The sequence below is a fragment of the Macrobrachium rosenbergii genome, chromosome 43, assembly GCF_040412425.1.
Source record: "Macrobrachium rosenbergii isolate ZJJX-2024 chromosome 43, ASM4041242v1, whole genome shotgun sequence".
In the NCBI taxonomy this organism is placed as follows: Eukaryota; Metazoa; Arthropoda; class Malacostraca; order Decapoda; family Palaemonidae; genus Macrobrachium; species Macrobrachium rosenbergii.
In genome coordinates, this window is record NC_089783.1 from 30232179 (window position 1) to 30252867 (window position 20689).

Consider the following 20689-nt stretch of genomic DNA (forward strand, 5'->3'; position numbering starts at 1 on the left):
GGAAAACAAGATTGTTCAACGTGCCGATGATGCAACACTAGTAGGTGTAGTAGTCTCCACTTATGAGAAATGAAACTACCCTAAGCCTCAATCACCGATAGGGAGGTAGTGCCGGCAGGGCACCTCATGTGGTGCACTGTAGACATTACTTTGTAAAGGTTCTTTGCAGCGTGCCTTCGGTCCCTAGCTGCAACCTCTCTTTTTCCTTTTATTGGACCTCCTTTCATATTTTTTTTTCTTCCATCTTACTTTCCAGCCTCTCCTAACATTCAACTCATAGTGCAACTGCGAGGTTTTCCCCGTTACACCTTTCAGACCTTTTACTGTTAATTTCCAATGCGGTGCTGAATGACCTCATATGTCCCAGTGCTTAGCCTTTGGCCTAAATTCTATATCCAACCCAATCGTTAGCTTCAATCGGGACACCGACCAGACCAGTGAATGTTGTACAGTAGTCGGTGCAGTCGGGTACGAGACTGAATTCTAGGAAATGAAAATTCTTGATTAGCGTACCTTGTACAGATTTGCCACCCCCTCCTCCCCTTCAGGTGGATGGGACTGTAGGAGTCTGAAGCTTTAACTATTCTAGGTGTAACTTTTGACTCCTTTGACATTTCTCAAAAGTAGACGCAAGTTTCAGCAATGGCCGCACGAAAGTTAGGTATTGTTTGTAAGGCTTCATATATTTATAGTGAAAATCAATGCAACCTGTCAGGTCACGTGCACTTCCTTTACTAAAATATGGTTCTCTGGTATGGATGTCTGCTTCTGTCAGAGATGTATCTCTTTTAGATTGAGAAGTTCGTGGTGGTATGTATGTTTCCTAATGCTGGCAGTTATGACTTGGAGTGTGAGGTTCAAGAAATGTCAGGAAGTGAAAGACTGATCCTTTATTATTCTCGACAGGTGTTTGTACAATACAGAAAGTGGACGGAAAGGCAGCAGGCGACCTGAGGCCCACCAGCTGCGTCCATATGAAGGTCGTGTTTAACAGGCATAAAAAGACAATGCATTACAGAACATGTAAAAGGCAAGTATATATAAGACGGACAGGCCGTACAATGATGCTAACAATGAGATAAATAATCTGGAATATCAACAAATAACACATATGACGTGATTAATATACATATGAAGGGAGCAACAAGGTGAGGTGACTTGATGCCCTTACAAATACTCCACCCCCCCACCACCAAGACAATGATTAGAGGAGCAATTATTTTCATCCAATAACATTCATTAACATTAATCACACAGATGCTGAGGCAGTTGCAGTGGGCCCCTGCTCTTGGAGAACTGTGGGTGTGGGGTGGGACCAACAACATCTGGGGTTGGCTCGATGTGTTTCCTGGGCCACCCCAGACCCCGCTTTGGTGGGGTAGCGGGTGTGTCTGCGAGGAGGAACTCTGGGGCACCTGCCTTCTTCCTCGCATACTTCGCTGTCCAACAGGAATGCCAGCTTCAGCCTGTTGATGGTGATCCAGTCTCCCTGCCCGTGAATGTCAAGAAGGTATGCCTTGGCAGCCCCTCTGATGACTCGGTGGGGACCCCTGTAGGGCCTGGTTAAGGGCGGCCGACGGGCTTCCACCCTGACGAAGATGTAGGTGCAGGAGTGTAAGGAGGGTGGGCTGTAGGTGGTGGTTCTGTTGGTGAAGGTCTTACGGCAGGGTGAGAACTTCTGTGTGAGTTCCCTCAACCTCGGGAGGGGAGCGTCAGCACCGTCGGCCGAAGGCGGGAAGAATTCTCCGGGGACAGCCAGTGTCTCCCCCATAGACTTTTTCAGCAGGGGAGGCGTCACCATTTGCCTTCAGTGCGGTGCGGAGATCCAGCAAGACCCTGGCCAGCTGTTCCTTCCACCTCTCGTTGGTACAGTGTGCCTTGAGAGCTGCCTCAAGAGAGCGGTGCGCCCTCTCTACCATACCGTTCGATTAGGGTAGTAGGCCATTGTTCCGTGTAGAGTTGTACCCATCAGGCATGACAAGGAGACCCGAGTTTTGACAGGAAGGCTGGACCCCTTTCCGTCGTGATGCTGTCTGGCACTTTTGAAACAGCTGATCCAACTGAAGAGGAGGGCCTCCTGCACCTGATGCTGTTGATGCCTCCTCCATTGGGGTTGCCTCGGGCCAGCGGGTGGAGCAGTCTAAGATTATTAGGAGGTATCTGGCTTATCCTGATTGCGGAAGGGGCCCGAAGACGTCAAGGTGGATGTGGCCAAAACGCTGACGAGGCTGGGGGAAGTCGCTGACCCCGGACTGTGTGTGCCAGGACATTTTGCTTGCCTGGCATGGGATGCAGCTCCTTGCCCACTGGCAAACGTCCTTGTTGATGCCATGCCAGACGAACGTGTTAGTCATGAGGCGCGCCGTTGTGCCCCGTGATGGATAGGAGAGACTGTGGACTATGTCGAACAGCTGCTTTCTCCTCGAAGTGGGCACCAGGAGTGGGCGGCTTGTGCTGGTATCGCAGAGGAGAGTTGGATTCGAGCTTGCTCAAGGGAAATTTTCCCCCTTAAGAGCCGTCACTGCCGTCCCGTAGTTTGCTGTCTCTGGGTCCGCTGCTTGTTCTCTTGCCAGGTCTTCGTAGCTCATGCCAAGGTGAAGGGAATTGATTTCTACCCTCAACAGGGTGTTGGCCACCAGGTTTTTCCTTCCAGGGACAGAGTTGATGATGCACCCGAATTTGGAGATGACGGTCAGGTGCTGCTGTTGCCTTGCAGACCACACGTGATCTGTCAAGATTGTGAATTTGGTCCCCTCCAGGAGTGTTTTTGATTTGCCCTTCAGGATTGTTGTTGGAGTACATAGTGCAGGCGTCACCGGGGATGAAACGTCGGTAGTAGTTTATCATCCCAAGAAATTCCTGAAGGGAAGTTCTCTATAGCTCTTACTTTAGGGGCAGTGGGGCACACTCCTGCTGGGGAAATCTCGTGGCCGAGGACGTCTACTTTTTCTTTCCCAAAAATGCACTTGTCGAACCTGACGACTAGTCTGCTGCCCTGCAGACGTTTCAGGATGGCGTGGATGTGACGAAGGTGTTCCTCTGGAGACCTGGAGAAGATGAGAATGTTGTTGCCATGGCAGATGCAGAAAGGCAGATCCCCCAAGATGGTGTCCATCACGCACTGGAATGTGGCACCTGCGTTCCCGAGACCAAAGGTGGAATAGGAAAATGTGTAGCTCCCGAAGGGCGTGATGATGGCAGTCTTTGGGACGTCACTGGGATGCACAAGGACTTGGAAGTATGACTTCAGCACGTCCATCTTGGAGAAAATCTTCGCTCCGTGGAGGGCGCCTGTCATGTCTTGCATGTTAGGGAGGGGGTAGTGATCTGGTGTTGTCAGTAAATTCAAACGCTGATGGCCCCCACAGGGCCTCCATGAACCATCGGATTTCTTTGCCACGTGGAGGGGAGACGCCTACAGGCCTGATGCTTTTTTACAGACGCCCCTCCATTCCATCCCTGTGAAGGCCCGCTTGGCATCTTGTAACTTCTGTGGGGACAGTCGTCGGAACTTGGCATGGGTTGGTGGGCCTGTCGTGTCGATGCAATGGAAAATGCCGTGCTTTGCTGAAGCCCCAGGTGACTGGCGTAGCTCTAGTTTGAATACATCCAGGAACTATTGTAGAAGGGACGTGTAGCCGTTGCCGTGGAGCAGATGGTGGGCATTCCTGGTCCGGTGGAGAGCTGAAGGAATGGCAGGTTCCTGTGCCGAGGAGGCGTTGTCTTGTGACTTTGACTAGAAGTCCGTGGTGTCCTAAGAAATCTTCGCCCAGCAGGGGGAACTTTACATCCGCGCCATTCGGAAATTTCGTCTCTGATGAAGATACCTGCTGGCCGTGGGGAGTTGGATTTCGCGGCCACAGATGTTACTTGTGGCCGCTTTTGTTGTTTTTTTGTGAAGGAACAGGAAGCCTGCTCTTTCTGGCATCAGTTCCAAACTTTCTGTGGAATAAGCACCACGCCGAGTTTGACCATGTCCTGTGTTCCCCGAGTGGTGTCTTCTTTCTGTAAATGGCATTGATGTCTCCGTCATTGTCGTTCTCCATCAGGCTGCAGGCTCCCAGGGCGGTAGCTGCGAGGGCAGCGGCATTTTTTGAGGCTTTGGTGGCCTCGTATAGTTTCTGGGCATCGTCGACTAAGGCGTCCATGTCGAGGGTGCCTGCATCCCTTATCTGGCGCCTAACTCCCTGCGGGAGGCGCCGAAGGAAGAATGCTTTTGTCAAATTTGCTGTTCTTCTCCCGTTTTTGTTGCGGCCTGGCAGTGTTACCAACCCCCGTAGTTTGTCCCAGGCTTCCTTGGGTGATGCTTCTCCGAGGGGCTGGGATAACAGGTAGCTGAGCACTCTTGGTCACAAGCATGGAGTAAGATTGCATCAGTTTATCTTTCAAGGCCGCGTATGTGACCTTGTCTGGTTGCACGTCGAGCCAGGGGGAGATTCTGTTGAACACCTCTTCTGGGAGAGCCATCATGGTGATGTCGGATTTGATAGCATCGTCTGAGATGCACGCCATGCGAAAGTGCACATCTGCGCGCAAGAACCATGATGCCGTGTTCTGCCACGAAAGCAGTGAAGTTTGACTGCGTCTGGCTATGTTGGCGAGAGCTGCGTACAGACGATGCTCGCAGGTTCACACTGAGGTTCAGCTTCTGACATCTTTATTACTAACGCACCAAACGCGTGAAAATACGCCGTATTGAGTCCATTAATGGTGCCGATTGTTCGAGTGGTCGAACGAAGTGCCAAAGCGTGCCCTTTTTGGGTACCCCATATTTAGTCCGTTAATGGCACGGCTTCTGCCAGGGAGGGAGCTATCAGAGGCCTAAACTTTGAGCAGTAGTTAGTCCGCTAAAGGCTCTCTGATGGTAGGCTGCGGCCGTATTTAGTCCGTTAATGGCTGGGCCAAAACCGCGCTACCTTTCCCTTTTCCGGGGTCACCAGTGTGAGGTTCAAGAAATGTCAGAAGTGAAAGACTGATCCTTATTATTCTTGACATATGTTTATAATACAGCAAACAGATGGAAAGGTAGCAGGCGACCTGAGGGCTCCCACTGCGTCCATACGAAGGTTGTGTTTGTTAACAGGTGTAAAAACTATATGCATTACAGAACATGTAAAAGGCAAGTATATATATCAGCAAACAGGCTGAACAATGAAGCATACAATGAGATACATAAAGAATCTGAAATATCAACAAGTAACATATATGACGGGATTAATGTAAGTATGAAGACCCATTGGCACCTGGCTGTGGGTCTACAAGGGTTATGATTTGCCCTGCTTGTTGGGGGGATTAGTACCGTCAGTGCATCTCAGGCGGTGCACTGTAGGGATTATTTAAGGATCTTTGCAGAGTCCCTTCAGCCCCTAGCTACACCCCCTTTCATTCCTGTTAATGTACCTCCTTTCAAGTTCTTTCTTCCTTCTTACTTTCCACCCTCTTCTAGCAATTGTTTCAAAATGCAACTGAATTCTGTACAACAAACATTTCTTAGTTGAGATTAAAAAAATTAAGGTAAGTGCAGATGAATCTGGAGATCATGGCAGAATAGATGTTAAAGGTCTTGAGCCAGCTCCAGACTCTCACTTATTCTGACACCCAAGGAACCTGAAAGACATAATTCAATATCAGAAACAAGATAAATTTCCTGGGAACCTATATTCTGCAGTTTTGAATATTGTCAAAAGATACTATAATCCTAATTACAGAATTTTTACAGATCTCGTACTACAATTCCACTAATCATCACCTTTATCATCATCATGATGTATATGTATCATTATTAAAATAGTTCTACCTGACACTTCAGATGAGCAGTTTACTATCCAAAGGCTGACCCACAGGAGCAATGCAACATTAAAGTTGGATAACAGGTTTTTGAAGAAACCAAAATAAAAACCGAAGTCAGTGCAATCTACAGTAGTAAGTCTACCGGGCAGGTATGTAAGAGATGCCATATCGAGTTCCCTCTCAAAACTGCACTTCAAATTCATAATTATGCCAATCAAGCTAATTACATCTTAAAAACTCAATAGAATATAGGCATTTAAATTATATAATTCAAAACAAATTTCAATAAAAGCCTTCTGCATGCGAGTACTGCAGTACTTCCTTCAGTGTCATATTCAACACCTCTGAGTCGTCCTGCCTCTATTTAACACCATTTCCTTTATTCCACTCCCACTTGCCTGCACCACCTCTTCCATTTACCCTACTCTTTAATCAAACACAGTACGTACCTTGCTCTCACCATAAAATAAAAGCAATTAAAAATGAAATGGCAACAAACTCTGGATCAGGAGGGCAAAGTTGTTTTCAGCACTCAGTTTCCTCACCTCTAAGGTGAACTACTGTAGCGTTTATAGGAACAGAGCTAATCCAATGTTCAACCAATGTTGCTCACATAATTTTGCACAATCTATTAGTTTCCATCATCCTGGATCATCATTATTACTACAAAATAATCTGGCAAAACCACTGAGTCTGATTTATATACTATCATATGGCTTTTCCCCAACCCTAGCAGTCTTCATTTCATATCTGTTATCCTTGACAGTTTTTACAAGGCAGGTCTACTGGAACATTACCTTTGGCTTCCACCCAAATCCTCTGTTACTTATTCAACTAACTCTCCTGTTGACAAAATGTAACCCTCTTAATGATCCCACTTCTCCAATTTGTAGTTTTCAATGAAGATCATTTGGATGATCCAATGGCTACTCTAAAGTAGAATTAGTGGTCTTGTAAATAACCAATACTGTATTGATGATGATGATGATGACAACCTTGTCCAACTAAAGTATAATTATTTTTAATTCATCCAAACACGCTCACACACACACCTAATTTTCATTTTTTACCTTATTAAGCCATTCCTAACCAAAACACTTATTTTCAGCTTCTAATTACTGTATTTAAATATAAAACACAGCCAAGATCAAACTTTTCATATATATTTAAATATAAAACACAGCTAAGATAAAACTTTGTTTTAATTCATATATAAAACAAACATTTATACAATACAAAATATATATTCTTCTGCATAAGCCCCCAGAAGCAGCAACTGGCTTCTTGTTTTTAACTCGAGAAAGAATCGAGTAGTTTTTCAATCTCCCACCATCTGTATTCTCATTCTCAATACAATTTGAATTGCAGGTGTGTTTGCAGCAGCATGTTTCAAGATATTTAATTCTCTTCCTAAGAGGGAATAACCTTGAATGTCATCACTGCAATAACAGCAGGAAAACACCATATTTAACCACTCTCCACCCTTTTTAAATTGAGAGACCCTAGTACTTTCTATTACATATGAAAAGTAGGTTAGGTAGGGTCTACATAGGGCAGGAAAACTCAATGCCTTGCACAAACAAAGAAAAATTTCCTTCTTGGCAGCACTGATGTATAAAACCAACACTGATGTATAAAACCAACTACTGTAATAAGTTCCCAACAGATTTTCATACCAACATTGTTTGGATACATTATAAGAAAACTTCTGCCATTTCCAGATTGTGTAAAACGCTACTATGGGATGCTTTTAATTTTTTAGATAACAAGGTCTTTGGAAATAATACCACTACTGTACAGTATTATGGTATTACTACCCAGATGGCAATTCGTTACACACACTACTAGAAGACTTCCTATATACAAGCAATGTTTACTGAAGTTCGTAACAAACAACAATTTGAGGTTCTGGTATACTGTATGTGGCTTCTGCTCATCACTGAGAACTAATACAGGGCTCAAGGGGTCAGTCTAAAGTTCAAACATTTACATTCTTGATGTTGTATTAGTACAGTATTCTGCATACACAGTTAAAAAAAAAAAAAGTACATCCCATTTAGATCACTTCACATCTAACAGAATATTGCACTGTCTTCAGTTCACAGCAAGTACTGTAGGTGTTACACAATTCTAAGCATTATAGATTAATGATTAATTAAAACACCCTTTCTGGATGTTGCACATGCTTTATACAATGAATGTTTATCTCTCAGATCAATCTAAAGCAGAGAAATATCAAGCATGATATATTCCTCCAAACAATGTACAAGTACAGTATATATACAGTATACAGAGCCTGTTATCCATCTATCCTGAAATGCTGATTATACAGAAGTCATCAAGCCTCTATGGCCACTACAGGAATTATTTGCAGTCAGCTGATGTACATCAAACATTCATATACAGTATATAAACTGAGCATTGCAGATAGTTTACAGGACTTTAAATTGCTAATATAGTAGATTTTGAATATAAAAATATTTTGGCCAACTCTCCTCTTCAAAAGTACGGTAACCAATGTTATCCAAAAAAAAAAATAGATCTGCCACTGAATGAAATAAATTTGCAGTTTCTTGACCATTTTTTTACCCAAGCAGGACTGGTGACCGATGGTGAATGTAAAGATGATACAGGCAATTAGTTTTTAGTGACTTGGTTTTTTAATTTTGTTTCAACAAAATCTACTGTAGCATGAAGATAATGTTGAAAAATTTTTATTAAGAATAAAACAGGTCTACAGTACTATAATGTATTGATAATTTAATCCTACCTATGAGTCGATATGGCTAAATAGCCTAGTTCAGGCTCTTATCTCAAAAAATTTAATTAGGCTATATTCAACAATCATTAAAACAAAACATCTCAGACATTTTACTAATTAATACTGCTCTTTCTAATGATCACACAATCCTGTCATAAGAAACTTTTATTCATTTAATATGCAGGCTAGCTTATTCCAGCATTTAATATTTAAACTATTTAGGAAAGCACAACCTACCAATGTGATTTGTCAGATTTCCTTCAAATGAAACATTGAACTATTTTGTTTTACTTATTACCCTGTACTATACATTCAGTTAGTTTCCTTAACCATCAAATATATTTTTCATATAGTATTATTTACAGTTTCCCATAAAAAATGTTCAGCTAACCTACGATTAGCACAGTTAACACTTTCTGATAAGAGATTTGAGAACCTACAGTGTAAAACTTTTAGCTTTTCATTCAATAATAATTACTTTTTCATAATGAGTACATTTGTAATGAAATCAATCCATTGGCCACACCTGCACTTAAGGGATAAGGTTATAACCAACTCAGTAATTTTGTCAGATATCTAGTGAATTTAACATTTCACTTTCTTTACTAAATATTCATGCTTCCTAAACATTTTCAAAATATTTAACATTTGATGTGTTTTTCGTATATGTAATCATTATTTATAACTTACATCTATTCATTATTATGACTTCATCAAAGCTGACTAAATTAACCTTGGGCCAGTTATCCAGGACACTTTTAGTCCTGATGATTCTGGATAATAGGTTCCTCTATACTATATCTACTAGGATAGTAAATGTATAGTATAATCAGTATTTGAAACTATACCTCTACTATGGCAGGCATACAGTGGAGGCTGTATTTGCTAGAAACCTGAAAAAACAACAGATTGGATAAAAAAAATATATTCAATTGCACAAAGTTTCGGAGAGTCGTGCTCCCTCTCCAGTGTGGAAACATTTGCTAGAAAGTTATTTGACGGGCAGCCAAATTCATTTCCCTATAGTCAGAGAAGACAAACAAAAGCGCAGCATGTAAAAAATCACTGAGTGGGTGAAACTCCACATGAGCAGGAAAAACCTAAAAAGATTAATGTTTTGAGAAATGGAACCACAGATCAGATATTCAACTATTTAAAATTAATTCTCCCTACTTCCAGGGGTCAGTATTTTCACTTGTTGTATAACTTCTCTCTGCTTATCTTCCAAAGTACTGAAAATATTGGTGCTAGCAAGGCAATGAACAGCTAAATTACAATAGATAAAAATCTCATTTTTTAAGTTATTAAAACCTTCCGATCCCTGTACTCAGGAAATCATTAGGTTGTTAGCTTCAGCTTTTACAGAAAAGGGAAATTTCAAAAATGGTCTATTCCATACGTTGAAAAACTATTGCACTGTATTACACCTTATTACTAGTTAAAAGGAGATAAACCAAAACCCTCAATGGCTACTTGAAACTAAACAGTAGTTAATAGTAGGAAAAAAAATTTTTGAAAGTACTTTGTAATTTTCCTAGGTATACAAATCAGAGCTTTTATATAGAAGTATCCTTCAGAGAAAGTTGGAATCAGTCCTACAAAGTTAGTAACAAGGAGATAAACCAAAACCCTCAATGGCTACTTGAAACTAAACAATAGTTAACAGTAGGAAAAAAAATTTTTGAAAGTAATTTGTAACTTTCCTAGGTATACAAATCAGAGCTTTTATATAGAAGTATCCTTCCGAGCAAGTTGGAATCAGTCCTACAAAGTTAATAGGTGGAGACAAGGGCTGAGTGGGGGAGCAACCCTTACTCAATGACTATCACATTTACTTTTTTCCTTTGGCTGCAGGAACTGAGCAGGGCTGCTGAGGTGGAATTGAACTATATAAAAGACTGGTTTGTATACCTAAGAAAAATGACATTTTTATGATAAAATTTTAAGTTTTATATATACAGCTATAGTTTCCTCTTGCACAGCAGCTTAAATGAAAAAATTTGCAGGTAACGCTTCAAAGTTCAGTGCAGACAACTGGCCCCACGCACTAACCGGAATACCAGGAACAACTTACACAACCTCATTCTGTTTATGCCCTATGTCCATCGGAGGGGAGGCGGGAGGGCCCCAATCATATAATTACTTTTTATAAGTATATATAAAACTTTATCTTAAAATAATCATACAAATGTTATTTTTATATAAGTAACTTTCCAAGTACAGTAATTACATAGCTGATTCCCACATTGACAGGAGGTGGGATACATGGACATACTCTATTCCAAAACACTAAGATACCTAATGATTTTGAAATAGAAAATGCTGTTAGCATTGAAACTGCTTGTCATTCCTTATTAGTTAAGAGAGCCTGCAGTAGAAAACCACCTCTGGCTGTGATCAACTCAACTTGCAGCAACGTGGCGGTATAGCCAGGGGCGTCTGCTACTTAAGTGACAGCTTTGCAGCGAAGGAGGAGTCCGATGGCTAGCAAAGCATAAATAGAAGTTTTGCAGCAAAGGCGTTAACCAAAGGTTAGCTAAACTTCAAAAAGTGCCCTTGCCCTAGGTGCAGTACCACAATAAAACAACCAGATAACACTGTCACCTGCACTAAAATAAAGACCACGACCCACCCACAGAGTGGTGCGTGCTCCAGGTACACTGTAACCCCCGCCTCTCACAAAACTTGGCACCTTACTACAAGGTGAAGAGATAGAAGAAAATCCTATGCGTCCTTCCACGATGCTAAGCCAGTTACTAATAATCAAAGGTAGTGCAAAAAAATTTTTAACACTGTTTAAACTTTTAAACTTTCTGAAGAGGTGAGAAGCGAAAATCGATTACACTTCCAGTAGGTCGAATGTAGGATGGACGTAAGGGGCGTATATGCATGAAGGCTAATGAGGTAGAAGTTGTTCTAACATCTTTAGCTTTCACTTAAAGTAGGCCCAATGCTCTCCTGAAACTAAAAATGGTCTCAAAGTCTATACATGAAGAATATCAATGCACTCTTAAGAGGGCGAAAAAAGGGTCCTCGTCAGAACAATATAGGTTATGAATGGTCCCCTGTGCTTCCCACCCTGCTCAGGTAATACCTGAAAATTCCAACTTAAAAGAAAGCTTCCCACTCTTCCCCAGGGCCAAGGATAAGGGAAGATTTTGGGCCAGACAATCAGGAGCTGGTGCCAGATAACTAAACTGGTCAGGAGCTGGAGGGCACTCCTCAGATCTCGGGGGGGCTCCGATCATGTAATTACTTGGTAAGTATATAAACTATTTTATTATAAAAATGTCATTTTTATATAAATAACTTTCTCAGTAATTACCTAGCTGATCCCCACATTGATAGGAGGTGGGAAGGCTTGGACATATCTACCCCAAAACATTATTAATGGTAATGAATTTGAGAATAAAAAATTGCTACCACTGAATCAATGTTTGTTGTTTCCTTACCTGATAAGAGAGATACTGCCTCTGGTTTGCGCTCATCTTATGTAGAGGCAAGGTGGTATAGCCTGAAGCACCTACTACTACAGTGGATGCTTTGCAGTGATGGACCAATTCCGATGGCTAGCAAAGAATATAAGTTGCCCCTGCCAAGGCTGCAGTACCATGCAAAATAACCAGAACAAAAATAGTCACCAAAAACCACCAAATCAATACTAAAAACACCAGTACCCAACCATTAAAAAGAAAAGACTGGAGGGTGCTCCAAGTACACGGTACTCCCAGGCTCCCCTAGGACTCAACACCCAACATCACGCCAGCAATATAAAGCAGACCCAAGGTACTGCACTGATCATCTACTGTTTCTATATCCCTTAAGTAATGGGAAGCAAAAACAGAGTTGCATTTCCAAAAAGTCAATTGTAAGATAGACGCTAGGGATCAATTTCGCTTAAACACTAAGGAAGTACTGTAGTGACTGCCCGTATCTCATGAGCTTTCATTTTACACGAGGAAAAAACTCTTCTCCAACCATGGTGTGCACTTCGGATATGAGGTCTCCGAGAAAGAATGCCAGGGCATTCTCAGACAAAGGCTGTGAGGGATTTTTCACAGAACACCAAAGACTGCTTAAGTCTCACGAATAGACTTCGTTCTGTGGAGGTAATATTTAAAGGCCCCTCACAGGACAGAGCACACACTCCTCTTCAGCTGGACCCACAACTTCAGACAAGCTTTTAATAGCAGAAGAACAAGGCCAGGTTTCAATGGTGTTTTGTTCTTAGCCAAGGATCCCAAGGAAAAAGAACAAACTGCATTTCCTTGGGAACTGACAATTCTTCTAACTAAACCATGAATCTCACTGACCCTCTTCGCTGTTGCCAAAGCAACCAGGAAAAGGATCTTACTAGTAAGAGCTCTTAAAGAAATAGATTGTATGGGTTCAAAGCAAGGACTGGATAGTCATCTAAGGACAATGTCTAGGTTCCAGGAGACTAAGGAAGTTTCCTTTTGCTTGACTGATTCAAAGGACTTTATCCAACAAATCTTGGTTGGAGGATAAATTCATTCCTCTGTGGGAGAAGACAGAGATTAGCATCGGTCTGTACCCTTTTACGGTGAAAGTGGAGAGACCTCTAGAAGTTCGCAGATATAGCAGAAAATCCGCTATTTATGCTATAGGGGTTTTAGTAGAGGAAACATTGTCTTCTATACCATGACCTGAAGATGGTCCATTTAGCCTGGTAGACATTTTCTGAAGATTGCCTTCTGCACTTGGCAAGTCTGAAGCTGCTTTTGAAAAGCCCTTCTTTCTGAGCAATCTCTTAACAGTTTGTTCCCTGTCAGAGCCAGAGCAGACAGGTTTTGATGAAACTGCCTGAAGTGCATCTAGTTTGGATAGGATTATCTTTGAACCCTCTTTACCCTTAAGTTTATCTCTATCTATTCCCTCTGTTACTTCTAAAGCTTCCCCTTTTAAGCTCATTCTTATCTCTATCCCCGGATATTTCACTTCTCCACACACCACAAGCCAATCTTCGACTTGTCCTCTCCATCCTTTATAATCGCCCTGTGTCCCACTAAATCTCAGACAGTCTCTTCTCCATTTCATCTCCCAAAGTTTACCAATCAGATCCGTCCATTTTTAACCAACCACGCTCTGCTGCCACTTGAATATTTTCCTAGCCTAACCCATCCAAAAATGTTTAATTATGTGATCCACCCACCTGGTCACATTGTTCTTCTTTTAATATACAATACAGCTTACGACAACAAAAACCACAAAAACTTACAAAACCGAAATTACCGACCTAACCATTAGGGAGCTCTCTCTACTGTGCTACAATCTGTTCAAATCTACCACCCGCTCTTGTTTACATTTTTCTCCCTCCCGCCATTTTTGTCCTATGACGTCACTTCCTATGACATCACAAGAAGATACATTTTAAACAAACATACAATGCTTTGCTATAAAAACATCTTATAAAATTAAACATGTGCTTTTATACATTTTGTAATGCCTATACCATTCCACTAACACAGAAAATAAAAATAAAACAATGACGATTAACTTATAAAACTAACATATAATCACACAGAATGGTTCCGTTTCTCAGTGCCAAGGTAGAAGCATGGCCAACGAACCTGTAGATCTTAGAAAGGGCAGCGCCTCTTTTTTTCAATAACCAGTCAGCCCACATATCTGCTGTTAGGTGATCCAGATACGAGATGGTCTTGCCACCAGACTGTAGTAGTCTAAAGAAGGTGGCATACTCCTTAGTGTTGGTAGCCATGACAGCTGAAAAGATCTTGCCTACTGCTGTCAACCAAAGATCGAGCCACGAAACCGACTGGAACGCCGAAGACGCTGTTACCTCCATTGAGGCTGACTCTAGATGCGTAAAGGTGGTGCCCTCTGTCATGATTTGATCTAAAGAAAGACCCAGGCCTAGACGAACCAAGTCCGGATATACGTCTTGATTGTGATGCCACGTTAGGGGTTGCATAAAAACGTTTATGTCATGGAAGAGGAAGAGGGATTATCTTAAATGACCTGCCAGATCGTAGAGATTGTCCTGTCTGGAGACGAGAGAATTAACTTGGTTGAGGCCACTGTCAACATGGCTGGAACATGCTAAGCCCAACAATGCTTTTGTCTCTCTTGGGACCCACAAGGGTCTCAAGACCTGAAGAAAAATTTGAAGTGGCAGCCACTGTCTCATCAGGTAGTTCGTTGTACCCACGAATGAGTTCCACTACTTCTGCATATGCTGTCAACAGTTCTTGGTTATCTGCATCGAGAGGGAGAGGACCTTCTGTTTCCAAGGCACAAGACTGTCAATCTGGCTTGTCAAGCAAAACAGCGGAATCATTTGCATCCTCGTTGATTACTGGAGCATAGGAATAATCAGGACCCAAGACTTTCTTGGGGATAATGTATATTGTTCGACCAAAGGAGCAAGGACCCTGCCTTGATCATGGTCCGTTCAGCGAGAACGAGAGGGTGGACTATTAGATGACAGCCATGGTTGAGTCCGCGACCTTCAGAGACACTCGTCACGTGAAGAACAGCCACGAGCGAGACCATGGGTTATGTGAAGAGTAGTCACAGCCGCACGAGGGAGACCGTGGGTTATGTGGAGAGGAGTCACGGCCTCGCAAGCAAGACCGAGGGCTTCTCGTCTTAAGACAGGAATGGTCTCGATCACAAGAACGTTCCCTCAGGTGTGGTGATGAATTCTTAACAGAAGCCTTATTGTCCCTCTTAACAGCCACGGTCTTAACGCTCGTTTCTTGAGCAGGATGAGCAGAAAACAACGAAATGACTCACTTCTTGAAGAGAAGCCTGATTTGTAGATCTACAGCCCTTGAAGGGGACTTCTCTTGATGAGTGCGTTGCTGCACAAGAATCAGGAACTGGGCGACGATCAGCAGCAGCTAAGGCAGAAGACATACGGCCCTGACTCTTGACAGACTCATGGCCGTCCATAGCCTCGATACGGACTAGATTAGCTGACCAAGACAACTGAAGTAGACAGATGGCTGGTCTTGCTTCCAAACAAAGGGGAGATGGAGAGCGTTCGGATCTTCTTGGAAGGAAGGGCAAGGAAGTCCTTCGTCCTCTAACACCTCTGTGGAATGAAGCAAACAGAAGAGGAAGACTATGCAAGAGAAGACAACAACGGCGAGGGAGGAAGAGATCTATGATGTCTCTTCTTCAATTTCTAATTGGAGCAGCACAGTTTCTTCAGAAGAGGACCTTTGAGTCTCTCCAGCAAGGCCTGAACAAAGGAGTCGGAAGGAGCAGACGTATAATACCTAGGGGCAGCTAGCAATGGAAGAGGCACAGCCAATGAAGGAACGGTGTAGGCCGTGGATGTCGCAGTCATACACGTCATAGACATGCAAGCAGACGTCACAGATGTTGTAGGTCTAGACACTGACATGGCGGAAGCAGCTGGGAGACAGGAAGGCAAGTGGTGGGACAGAAGACCACCAACAGGGGGCTCCCCTGGTAAGCCTTAAGATGACTATCACTCATTCAGCTTCTCAGCACCCATGCCTGAAACAACAGTACAAAGGGAGCTCTGCTACTCTCTCCCTATTGGCTATCATCCTGCTGCCACCAAACCTTGTTCTATTTTTAACCAGATCCAGTTAGCACTTAGAGATTTTCCCATATGTAAAGACCTTCGGTTTTGTACAGTATATGAACAAATATTCTTTTCAACAAAGTACCTCCCAGTAACACTGTATACCTTCTGGATAACAAAGAATGTCCACGTTATCCCTCTATTACAAAATTTCACAGCAAATTTACAACAGGTGGCTTGAAAACACCCAATGTAAAAGTAACTGACTTTTGGTAATTTGAAATTCAATGTGTCTAAGGTGACATACTTTCAATTATGTACTGCTGACCATACTGAAAACAATTGTTTACATAAGTAACTACAGTTATACAAAGAGGTTCAGTTTTGACATTTCTCCTTTTATTTGGGTGTGTTAACTCAGGATATATTCTGGTAGGACCGTATTTCAGGCTAAGGCAGCATTACCACTGGCATAAATACAGTGGAGCCCCACCTATTCATGGTTCTGGATTCACGGCTTCAATGACTTACAGATTTTTCTGTGGAACATATATCCACATTTGCAGAAAATTCGCCTTTTCACGGAATTTTCATAGAGAAATACCCACTGATCGCTGTATATTCATATAATTTTCGTGACTAAATGCATTTCTTATGATAAAACTACTAATAGTCAGCTATAAGCATTTTTAGAGGGGGTCTTTGGTGTTTAGATCATTAAAATAGGGCAGTTATAAGCATTTTTACAAGGGTGTCAAGTATTTGAGGATTTTAGCAATTAGCGGAGGATTGTGGTACATATCCCCCGCAAATCCCGAAGGTCTACTGCATAGCTAATTCCTCTGTAATGGCTGTTTTCACTCAAGGGATGGTGTGAAAATAACTACATTCATTTTCATAATGCATTATATTAACATCTGACTAATTCTTAAATTCTATTTTATTACTTACAGAAAAAATGCATTCACCAGTACACTATGTCTTCTCTCTTTACATAATTCTTGTTCTCAGTTTACTTCATGGGCATAAAAGGTGATTTTCCAGAGGCCCAGGCTGCTCTCCTTTCTAGTGAAATTAACAACATTCTCCTGAAAAAAAATTACTTACACTGTATTACAATAAATCCAAGAATGGCTGTAATATGAATCAAGAAAAACCCTGATATGAAAATAAAATTTGAAACAGTACATGAAAGGACCTTGCAAAAAAAAAAAAAGAATAAAACTAAGGATGGGGAGAACTAACATGAGACAAAACCTGGGGAGAAATAACAGGAGACAAAACCAAAGGATAGAAGAATTAAAAATCATTAGAAAAGAAGAGAGTTGAAAACAAAAATACTGTACAAAGGAATCAACAAGACAGACTTCATATTAAAAACCAAGTAAAATTAAAACAAAACATTACCATATACAAAAAAAATGTCATGCAGAAGTTGTAAAGCATAGGATTGAAAGAAATAAAAACCTGACAAAGATGAGTAAGTGCCAAGATAGCTGAATGTATGAGCCTTGTGAAGAAAGCATGACAAAGTACTGTACTGTACTGACAAATATGGAATGACAAAAGTCTTAGAATATTGGAAGGCATCATGTGTTTAATGACGTGGAAAACGAAAAAGAAAAATAGGAATACAGTAGTATACAGTATATGTAATGCTGGAATAAAGAAATCACTTGTAGAGTATTTGATGGCAGGTGTACAACTCAAAAGTCAGAGAACAATTAGTAAATTTTTAAAACATAAATTTTCATAATAAAATTTATTATTTGGATACTTATCTACTGTCAGAGTTAGCTTATATCTCCGGGCTGATAGGCGAGTCGGCATTCAAACAAAAGAAAAAAATCGCTTGGCTGACCATGAAGACTGTCTAGTTCACCTGTTCTCCAGCAGGTGTGTTCAAACGTTTTAGCTCTAGTCAGAATTCTGCTTGACAGCCCACTAATTGTGGGGAGGCTGGATGGGATCTACTTTAATAGTAGGTAAGTATCCAAATAATAAATTTTACAGTAATAAAACTTAATAAAATGATATTTTTATGATAAAATAAAGTTTTGTACATACTTACCCGGCAGATATATACTTAGCTATAGTCTCCGACGTTCCCGACAGAATTTCAAAACTCGCGGCACACGCACAGGTAGGTCAGGTGATCAATCATACCCGCCGCTGGGTGGCGGGAATAGGAACCATTCCCGTTTTCTAATCAGATTTTCTCTTCCACCTGTCTCCTGAGGGGAGGCTGGGCAGGCCATCAATCATATATATCTGCCGGGTAAGTATGTACAAAACTTTATTTTATCATAAAAATATCATTTTTGTACATGCAACTTACCCGTCAGATATATACTTAGCTGAATGGCACCCTTGGAGGAGGGCAAGAGACAGAAAATAACTAAAAACGGGAAACAACATATGTTGTAGGATAAACAAAAACCATGGTTCTTACCTGATTGGGCAGAAGACTTCATGGATACTGTCTATGAGTCTGCTTGCCTCAGGAGCTTCAGCGAGGATGTGACCTGTGACTGACAGCCCTTCTGGATCGTGCCAATGGGGAATGACCCACTAACATGGCCGAGCCTATAGCGGATCGCGTCAAAGGGGCTGACCCACTTACATGACCGAGCCTACACCTGAATCGTATCAATGGGGGCTATCCTCTTACATGACAGAGCTAGGTGTCCATACAAAATACAAGGAACATGACAACCAATCCCGACCACCTGACCAATTCTAACCTTGTTAGTGATAAGAATTGAAAGGGGAAGCATAATTCCATCACCCTCTTTCAACCAACCATAAAAAACACACACCACCAAGCCTTAAAAACAACTGAATTAGCTAAACTAAATAGGATTGGATTCAGCTCCCTGTCCCAGCACCGAATCCGCAGATACGTATGCTCCTAGAGAGAAGCACTTATCGTAATGTAACTACTCTAATATCTCGTAAGTAATGAGATGCGAACGTTGAATTACACCTCCAATAGGTTGCCTCTATAATAGACTGGAGAGACAACGTCTTGTGAAAAGCTAAGGATGTAGCAATGGCTCTCACTTCGTGTGCTTTTACTCTAAGGAGCTTAAAGTGCTCATCCTCACACGAGATATGCGCTTCCTTGATGACGTCCTTAATAAAAAAGGACAGCGCATTCTTTGAGATTGCTCGTGAAGGATTCCTGACAGAGCACCAAAGACTTTCAACCGATCCTCCCAGTAATTTCTTCTTTTCTAAGTAGAATTTAAGGCTCCTGACAGGGCATAGAGTCCTCTCCAACTCATGTCCCGTCACAGAAGAGAGACCTTTTAATTCAAAGGTTCTTGGCCACGGTTTAGAAGGATTCTCATTCTTCGCTAGGAAGAATGGTTTAAAGGAGCAAATAGCCTAGCCGAACCTTCCTTAAAACCAACTTTGCCATCTAAGGCTTGTATTTTACTTATTCTCTTAGCTGAGGCAAGGGCAAAGAGGAAAAGTGACTTCCTGGTGAGATCCCTGAAGGAAGCTTGATGAGGAGGTTCGAATTTTTTAGACATTAAGAATTTCAAGACTATGTCTAGATTCCAACTGGGAGGTTTCGAAGTCATGAATTTTGACGTTTCAAAAGACCTTATAAGGTCATGAAGGTCTCTGTTTTCCGAGATATTCAGATCTCTGTGTCTGAAAACTGAAGATAACATACTCCTGTATCCTTTAATTGTGGATACAGCGAGGTTGCAATGTTCCCTTAGGAAGATAAGGAAATCAGCAATGTTTGTCACAGAGGTACTGGAAGAGGATATCTTATTGGTCCTGCACCATCTTCTAAAGACCTCCCACTTCGACTGGTAGACGCGAAGGTTGAGGATCTCCTGGCTCTTGCAATAGCCTTCGCAGCTTTGTGCGAAAAACCCTTCGCTCTGACCAGACCTTCGATAGTCTGAAGGCAGTTAGACTGAGAGCGGGGAGATTCTTGTGGAATCTGTTGAAGTGGGGCTGTTTGAGAAGATCGTTCCTGTGTGGAAGCGATCTTGGAAAGTCTACTATCCATTCCAGTACCTCTGTGAACCAATCTTGAGCTGGCCAAAACAGAGCTACCAGGGTCAGTCTCGCGCCTTCCGACGACGCAAACTTTCTTACCACTTCTCCCAGGATCTTGAATGGGGGAAAAGCATACCCGTCTAATCCTGTCCAATCTAGGAGAAGACTGTCTATTGCAACCGCTCTCGGGTCCGATATCGGAGAGCAGTAGTTTTCTAGCCTTGCATTCCAGTGGGTTGCAAATAGGTCGATATTCGGCCTTCCCCACAGGTTCCACAGTCTTTCGCAGACTTCTGAATGGAGAGTCCACTCTGTGGGAAGGACCTGATCCTTCCTGCTGAGAAGGTCGGCCCTCACATTCCTCTCTCCCTGTACAAATCTGGTGAGGAGTCTGATCCTCCTCTCCTGAGCCCATAACAGCAACGTTTTTGCCGTTTCGTAAAGGGAGAAGGAGTGTGTTCCTCCTGTTTTCTTATATAAGCCAGGGCAGTAGTGTTGTCTGAGTTCACTTGGACTACTTGTCCTGAGACAAGGAACTCGAACTTGATGAGAGCCAAATGTACTGCTGATAGCTC

At 42.2% G+C, this 20689-nt stretch overlaps 1 protein-coding gene across 1 annotated transcript in view; it reads right to left on the minus strand.

The window, feature by feature from the left end:
- Positions 1-765: 765 nt before the first annotated feature.
- Positions 766-20689, minus strand: part of LOC136828727 (uncharacterized) — a 29419-nt gene continuing 9495 nt past the window's right edge. Inside the window, exons 2-3 of the mRNA XM_067086880.1 lie at positions 17043-17179; positions 766-5607 (exon numbers count right to left, since the gene is read on the minus strand). Of these exons, the coding sequence (XP_066942981.1) occupies positions 1250-1801 (552 nt within the window). The 5' untranslated portion in view covers positions 1802-5607; positions 17043-17179 and the 3' untranslated portion in view covers positions 766-1249. The remainder of the gene's footprint in view (positions 5608-17042; positions 17180-20689) is intronic.